The following is an 8,296-nucleotide window of genomic DNA, read 5'->3' on the forward strand; positions in this document are numbered from 1 at the left end:
TAATTTTAATAATCTTTTGATTAGCATTACCCTGGTACCATCACAGTGTATAGCACCATCCAATATATTAAGATGAACTAGTGGTGGATTAGAATCAAATTTTAAGAAGACTTAACTTCTTCTTCTTCTTTTTTTCCTCTTATCCTTCATTTTTTTCCTCTTCCTTTTCTTTTATACCAACAAATTATAGAAGAAGAAGCTTGAAAAGTATTCTGGAGTAGGGGACTCAAGCTGTCGTAGACTCGTAGCCCCCCGATTGAATCCGCCGCTGGATAGGTTACTTAAGCGAAGTGCTAGTTAGGAAAAAAAACTCCAACATATAGCAAATCGAGGTGAGACCAACCATGATTTAAATAAAAAAAATCATTTTCCTCGCTCATCCCCGTTTCGCTCTCCCCAGACAAGATTTGTTTATTCAAAGCACCATGTGCTAAATTTAACATCTCTTTCAAACCTTTTTATCCAGCACACAACCTCTCCGTGTAGCAATGGTCTAGCACCAAAAAAGAGATTTTATAATTTACTAAAGAACTTAGCCATATTCCTTATATATTATTATTGTATCGATAACATGTGAGTTCAGATCTAATATATTACTTATGGTCCAGTCAAACTTTTAAATATTTAATTATTAATACCTTTCAAAATATTTAGTTTAAAAATATAAAAATCACATGTATAAATTTATCTTGAAAAATATTTATAGTCATAAATACGTGTGGTTTAATCAAAATTTTAAATCTTTGATTGTCATTAGCTTTTATGATATTAGTTTAAAAACATAAAAATCATATGTATATATTTATTTTAAAAAATATTTTTATAATATTATATTTTTTATTATATATTATAACTATTTTTAATAAAAAATAACGGTTACTATAAAAATCAAAAGTGGCAAATATTTATGACGAGAGAGTAGTATATTAGAGATTAGATAATTATTGGGTGCGTGCATTTATTTTTTTCGCCAACACTGGAGCTACCCTAACTACATTTACCTTGTCGTGGATCCAGGGGCAATACTGGAAAGCTGCAAAATTGAGGGGACCTCGGCTCCCGAGTAGTCAAGGTCTGGAGGAGGATTCCTTTCCTACACTCCTATCCGTCTCCCTCACCACCGCCGCCGCAATTTGCTGTGCTTCATCGCCGGCGACCTCATCTCAGGCGACGGTACACAGCAAACCAGGTGGGCCTCCTTCCGCCGAAGCCTTCCCTCGTCGAGAGGGACCCCCTCTTCCTCCTCTTCCCGGCCCTCTACTGGTACTGGACTCGCCTGGAGTGGAAGATCCATCCGGCCTCAGATCGATTTTTTGTTTTGTTGGCAAGTAGCCTAAGCTTGCTTCGACCGATTGTCCTAGGACCTTTTCCCTGCTGGGACTGCGCAGTCAAATTTGAATCTTTCTTTCTCCCCAATCATTTAGCTGTAGATGTGTGTGCTGCGTAGTGCCGTACCAATCCAATTAATCCGTAGTTAGGGTAGGTTCTTGTTCTTCAGCTCGCGAGATCAACATAGCCTACCTTATAAGCCGGTGCAGTGTATTTCCTAAAAATTTCGGGGGTTGAACTGAATCCCATGCCCCAGGTTAAATTTGTGCATATAAGAGTGACGGTGGGTGCCTCTGCTTGTCTTTTTTCTCTACGGTGTACTATTTTACAATTTGAAGTATACATTTTTTGCTGGACATGGCACTTGAACAAAGTTGGATGGCAAACCGCACTGTGAAAGCAGAATTGTAGCCAAATTCTGGTGCTCAGTTTTTGCTGCGTACCATTCTTTATGGGTAAAATCTAAAAACTGCACGTGCATGCTTTAGTTTTCTGGCACACACATCTATTTTGCTCCTAAAAGTATACAAAACTACTTGCGAGTTTGAATCAATTTGCTTTTCTAAAATTTTCTTGCAACAAAATTGTTCACAAATTGTTCTCATTTTTTATTGCAAATATATAATAGCTAGATCTGATACTGCCTTTGAATTATTCTAATTTGTTCACTAAATTTGTTGAACACCTGATATGAATTGCCTTAACCTGTTTCTACGGATCCATTCTAATTTTCTTACGGTTTTTCACAAAGTTGCTTAAATAACTGCATTTAAGAGGCATACGAGCAGATGGATTTTTTATTAAATGCTTCCTCTGTTTTTTTCTACATAAGTGTTGCAAGTTCAGATGTAAAAAAATTCAAAAATGAAATAAAATGCTCATGCTCGGATATTTTTTTTACTAAAAACAGGTGTGCATGCAATCTTTATGATGCATAAGTTGAAGTGTTAAACTTGAAATATAGTTATCCACGAGGTTATGCGGTATCATTTAGTTTCTGGATGGAAGAAATACTGAGTTTTTGCTGAGCAATTAACTGAACCCTTGATCATAGTATGCATTGATGACGTTTTGTTCTATTAAGTATGCATTGATGACGTTTTGTTCTATTACATTTCATCACGTAGTCAATGTTGCCTAGATCTAACAAGGGTTCTATTTGCCTATATTCTGAACTGTTAACTTCTATTTTCTTTCTATCTTGGGTGCATATCCGGTAAAAAATGCACTAAATATTTGGAAATGCTTTAATATGTGGTTTAGATTTTTTTTTAAAGAAAATTGTCATTAATTGCTAGAGATCGTGAAATGTTCTATATTTCCACAAAATTTCAAGATCAAACTCAACATGATTTGAGTTATTATGAAGAAAAGGCAAATACCCAGTGAATAGTAAATGCACATTGTTCACTAAGTATTTCTCTTTTTGTTTATTCTTTCAGAAGCAACTGAGTTTACTTTTGAACTGTCCTATGTATATAGAGCATGTTCTTCCCTATCTCTTGAAGATTTTTGAGAATCTTTTGTACTTACAGGCCTCATTTTCGCACGTTTGCAATTGCTAGTGATTTTTCACTGGATGTGCACCCCTCTATCTTCACCTGCTAAATCTTAGGTAATTATTACAATTACGTTTCCAAATGTTCGAAAAGGAAATAATTTGTGGCCATCAGGCATCAAGTTTGCGCATAACGTAGTACTAGTCTGTGCAGGACTTCAAATATTTAGTATGGACACTAAATCTCATATGACATGTTAGTAGATCAGTTCTCTAGTGACATGGTTGGAGAATGTTACTTCATTCTGCCAGATGAATCATGAATTAGTTGGTGTAGCAGATCTCGAGATCATTAATATTTACCTCTATATATCTAATATGCCCTTAACTATACATGTAGAAATATGGAAAGAAAAACTTTTCCCAACATTATAATTTTATAATGATGATAATATAATTTCTGTGTGTATTAGTTATCTTCAGCCTCTATTACATTATTGGAATATAACCAGTTAATTTAATTTTTGTATGCTCAATCACTCATCTACAAGTTTTTGTTGTTTCAAAATTTAGGTGGACATGCGTTGCCAATATGTCAAGCTCTAATCAAATGGGTTCTGATGGCAAGTTTGGGAGAGGTAAGCTTTTTGGTTGCTATTTTAATTCATCTTCTGTTTTTACTAAGAAAGGAAAAATACGTAATCCAGAGTTCCAGGCCATTTGTAGCATTTTAGAATGTTAGATAGATCTCCCAAAGACCCAAACAACGGAATTTTGTTTAAACACTTTGATAGGTATATACGTAAATGAATAAAAGAAACATATGGACTTATGGTGATTTTGATTTATGAATTATGATTAAGGCATGAAGCTTAACTGTTTCTCATTAAGTTTGACTCACTAGGCTTTTTGATAAGCATGCCTCTTTGCAAATGTTCCAGTGACTGTGCTCTTGCTAAGGTGATATTATGTTAGGTCGTGCTAGGTTCATGCTTTTGCTGTTATTTATCACTCTATATTAGTGTTGATTATATATTTTATTTGATCTGAATGTTCTAATCTGAGGAAAAAGTAATGAAGCGATGCCATGTGAAACTTTCCTTAACTTTTGACTTCAACATGATCAACTTTTTTTTGACTATGCCTAGAATGATATTGAAGGTTTTATGCAGTAAAGCAGTGCGCCATTGCTTGCTTGTTTGACTCCTTTACTTTCTAGGTCAAATGTACCCATTTTTCATTTAAGTATTTTTTTTGGTTATGGTATGCATTGCCTTCATTTTTCCGTATGCAACAACTGTTAACTGTTGCAGCTGGACTGAGTATGTTCAGAGGTTCTCAGTCTATATCAGTCTTGACCCTTATGAACCTTTGTAATTCATTGCGATCGCAAATGCTATTGGCCAGAATAAATATTGATCCACCATGATTCATTTGGTATTTCAGGTCCTCAGGAGCTTAGTGGTGCTGTTGACTTAATTAGCCGCTACAAGCTGCTGAACCATCATAGTTTCTTTTGCAAGAAACCTTTGCCATTGGCGATTTCAGATACAAATTATCTTAACAATGTTGTGGGCGACACAGAAATTCGTAAAGGAGAAGGGATGGAACTAGATCAACTCTTTCAGAACTCATACCGAAGTGAGAAGACTGCTTACATTCAACCCTTTGACATGGAAACACTAGGACAAGCATTTCAGCTGCGAGAAATGGCACCAGTTGATTTGCCTTCGGTAAGATATATTCTGTCAGAACTTTTTTTGTCTTTAATTGTATTAATAATTCTTTCTAGTCACTGGAATATTTCTGCACTCAAAACAGGCTGAAAAAGGTACACCAACTATATCTGGAAAACCAAAGATCAAGTCCAAGGACAAAGTAAGGAAGCATAAGAAACACAAAGAGAAAGACAGGGACAAAGAGAAGGAGCAAAAGAAGCACAAACATCGCCATAAAGATCGGAGTAAAGATAAAGAGAAAGATAAGGATAAAGACAAAGAAAAGAAAAAAGATAAGAGTGGGAATCATGATTCGGGAGGTGATCATTCCAAGAAACACGAGAAGGTTAACCCGTCTATCCTATGTTTTTTTATGGTACAAGCAGGACTGCAGGACTGAGTCGAAGATTCCTATGCTCTAACATTTCCATGAATTATTTCAGAAGAGGAAGCAAGAGGGAGTTGGAAATTTGGCAAATGTCCAGAACCAAAAGAAAAGTACTGTACCATTTAATCAATATTTCATAATTGTCACTATATATGTCCTAATATAATATTTTTGTTGTTAACATTCCTTATTGGTTCATGACAGCACAAAAGCACAAAAATCAGTGAAATGTGCTATGGACTTCATCAATTGCCAGATATGACATATGTTTCCGACTTTCTGTGTTAGTTCACTCCATGTTGTATGCTGTTAATGAGTGGCTCTGAAATTTTTTCAATACCACTTCTGGCAGAGGTATGTGCTTCATGTACTCTTATCCTCTGTTGTTGTTTGATTGAATTGTGTGTGCTTAGTCACTTGCTGTACATGATGATGGATGCATGACAGCATGAGTGCATGACTTGGGTATCTTGTTACACAATTGGATTCATGTACATTTTTTTTACCCGTAGTGAAGTTATGCCTTGTGAGCACATAAGTACAAATAAATCCTTTTTATCGAGTCTTTTCACCTTGGAGCTAAGATCACCTGACTTTTCTGCCCGCTTGAAAATATTTATGAAATCCTGATTGACTTCATATGATTTTGTGTTGCTGCATCTATTATGGTAATCTTGATAAATGCACTGTTTATTTTAATTTGTGTCAGACAAAGTTTTTAGGCACGGAAATTTACTTATTGTCACACATATGTTGGTTCTAGTTTCAGTTTTGACCTCTCGACAACTTGGAAGTAATAGTTTTTTAAGTTATTTTGTGGACATTGTCATAATCACTTGAATGATCATAACTTGGTGTAAACAGACTAGAATTTTTGTACATGTATTGGATGGTTTCTGAAATCAGTCAGCCTTGGTTTTTTCCATTCTGGTCAAAGGTTGGGATTGGAGTGCGGGTTCAGTTGGCTTCGTGCGACACGCTGAATGCTTTGGCTTAGATTGATTACAGAAGCACATGCTTGCTCTATTCTAATAAAAACGATCTGATTCTTCATTTTGGATATATATGGACCAAAAAAAAAAAATCCAGATAGTGAAGTTAGAATCATGGACGTTGAATTGGAAATAAATGGATTATACAGTGCAAAATACAAAGGGGCAATTCTTGTGTAGTGTGATCCTTGCTTCAGACTTCCCGAATTTTGTAATTGACTGTCTTCATCTTCAAAACTTCTTTGCAATCGCTTCTCATCTTTCAGGCTTTTAAAAGAGTTGTTTCAGTCTCTTACATTAATCAAATACAGTGCAATAAATTTAGTAAAGAATGCTCAAGAAAAATTGTAATATGAATGTGTATCTCCTGACAGAACATAGAGTTCTTGTTTGCTTGTATCATCTGCCTAATCTTCTATTGTTTTTTTTCTTCTTTTTGTAAATGCAGTTACTACAGATGGAAAGTTCTATACTAAGCTGCTCCAGACGAAACAAGATACACGTTATGATGGAATACCATATGTATATTGTTCCTTGGGTAGCTTGAACTCTTCGTACGGATCTATAAATTATTTTCTCATCGTTTCAGCTTAACTCCATTAGCAATTATTCAGTAGTGCCATGTATGATCCTGTGATTCAAACTCGGACAGACCTGGGTGGCCTCTTGTCAAGCCACAATGTGACTGTACAACATAAAAGGCAAAGGCCCCGTTTGGATGGTCGGAGTGGTTCTGATTTACAGCCGATTCAAGAGAAACGACATCCAAACGGTGACCATCGAAACCCTCGAAATGGTCCATCGAATCAGTGAAATGGTTCGGAGGCTGGAGGCTGTTTCTTCTGTTTCTTGCCGAGTTTGCCCCTCATGCCCGTTCGAGCTCCGCTGGCCACCTTTTAGCCATCGCCGTTGTTGAGCTACGTCTCAAACGGAACCCCTAGTCACGTGGCTGTTGTTGGTACTCGTTTTAGTCGTCGTTGTGTCGTCAGTCATTGGCCAGCGTGCCATATATATTGCTCGACCTTCTGCGGGGTGGCATCCATGGTCGGTCGCCCACGGCGCTGGCCACGCTCGAGTTGCCCTGTTGTTTGCCGGTGTCGCCTACGTCCGAGCGTCATCCGTGTCGCCTCCCCTCTTTCTCTCTCGCCCGAGCCCTTCTCTCTGCCTTATCCTCTCTTCTTGCAAGGTGTGCCCCTAGTTCGTAATAAAATTATTATACACTAAATTGGCTGAAACATTTTAAAATACGTAGTGAAAAGAATATAACTCTAAATATTATGAAACAAAATTTGTTGACTCTGTATTGACATGCTCTGCATATTAAAATTACTGTAACTATGCAATACTCACTAAAACAAAAAAAAAAACCAATTAGAATAAGGGCGAAATGGTTAATCATCACCATAATCTCTTTCAAGAAACCGAATCTTGCAAGCTAGGCAAACAGTTTTTAGAGATGAATCATCAGAGAAACGTTTTTAGCAAGAATTTAGAACCGAAACGTTTCTAGAAAAAATCGGAACCCTACCAAGTGCATCCTAAGTAGTGACATCCTGTGTATCACTTGCGTGCAATAATCGAATTATCCTGGTATTCTTCGTACTCTCATGGCACGAATTATAGACTAATTGTGCCGCTGTTGTTATATCTTTGAGCTGGGTGGGCCTTGTACTGTTGCTCTAGTTGATCTTGTTACCGCAAGGGCAAGGTCCCTGTTGCCATTCTTGTGCCTAGTCTCAATGCCAGAATGCCAGATCAACTTCGAGTGTATGAGCGTGTGACGGTGTGAGTCTCCATCGGCGTGCTTCCAAGCCTTTTTCTGTAGTGAACATGATTTTTATGATTAATAATAATATAATTAATGAGACTAATATATTTGTCAAGTATATATTTTAGTAGATCTTATGCATGCAATAAAAGAGAAGTCACCGAAGTCGGTACAAAAAGATGAATAAATTAAACTTGTTTTATGAATTTTGATGTGATAAAATGAGATGAATATCTATACAATCATGTAGAGCTCTTCACAAATTTTCCATAGAGTTGAAGATCTTCAAAATCGAAATTTAGAGCGGAAAGTTATACCCGAAATGCGAATTGCTAGTTGACTGAAAATATATACGACAGATATTCTGGCATGTACAATTTGAAGAGCAGAGGATAATCCGGCATTCACAAAAATGAACACGCCGGATGATCCAGCATTCACAAGAAGTTTTTAGTAGTTTGTTTTTTAGAGAGCTTCTAAATGAGTTCAAAAAATAAACAAGCCGGACCATTTTTACAAAGGGGTTGCAAAATGGTTTGGTTGGCATCGTATGCACGTAGGATATTCCATCGGTCACAAGAAAGAAAGTGGAATTCCAATGAA

At 36.6% G+C, this 8,296-nt stretch overlaps 1 protein-coding gene across 5 annotated transcripts; it reads left to right on the forward strand.

Annotated features, from left to right (window-relative positions):
* The first annotated feature begins 1,026 nt into the window (after positions 1–1,026).
* On the forward strand, positions 1,027–6,666 carry LOC133912939 (mediator of RNA polymerase II transcription subunit 19a-like). Of its 5 annotated transcripts, none has more exons than XM_062355929.1 (8): positions 1,027–1,189; positions 2,865–2,946; positions 3,404–3,465; positions 4,274–4,560; positions 4,649–4,891; positions 4,989–5,043; positions 5,138–5,287; positions 6,374–6,666. In XM_062355929.1, the coding sequence occupies exons 3-7, from the start codon at positions 3,420–3,422 to the stop codon at positions 5,158–5,160; spliced, it is 654 nt and encodes a 217-aa protein (XP_062211913.1). In that variant the 5' UTR covers positions 1,027–1,189; positions 2,865–2,946; positions 3,404–3,419; the 3' UTR covers positions 5,161–5,287; positions 6,374–6,666. The 5 variants fall into 5 exon arrangements, with proteins under 5 accessions (XP_062211913.1, XP_062211910.1, XP_062211912.1 ...); XM_062355926.1 differs by having other exon boundaries at positions 2,865–2,944; positions 3,401–3,465; XM_062355930.1 differs by having other exon boundaries at positions 1,029–1,263.
* The last annotated feature ends 1,630 nt before the right edge of the window (positions 6,667–8,296 follow it).

Source organism: Phragmites australis, chromosome 3, assembly GCF_958298935.1.
Source record: "Phragmites australis chromosome 3, lpPhrAust1.1, whole genome shotgun sequence".
NCBI lineage: Eukaryota > Viridiplantae > Streptophyta > Magnoliopsida > Poales > Poaceae > Phragmites > Phragmites australis.

Excerpts from the sequence above, each read along its gene's own strand:
- LOC133912939 (XM_062355929.1), top strand. The coding sequence starts at position 3,420 with ATGTCAAGCTCTAATCAAATGGGTTCTGATGGCAAGTTTGGGAGAG. Across the intron at positions 4,892-4,988 it reads ATTCCAAGAAACACGAGAAG|AAGAGGAAGCAAGAGGGAGT; the intron begins GTTAACCCGTCT and ends GAATTATTTCAG. Across the intron at positions 5,044-5,137 it reads TGTCCAGAACCAAAAGAAAA|CACAAAAGCACAAAAATCAG; the intron begins GTACTGTACCAT and ends GGTTCATGACAG.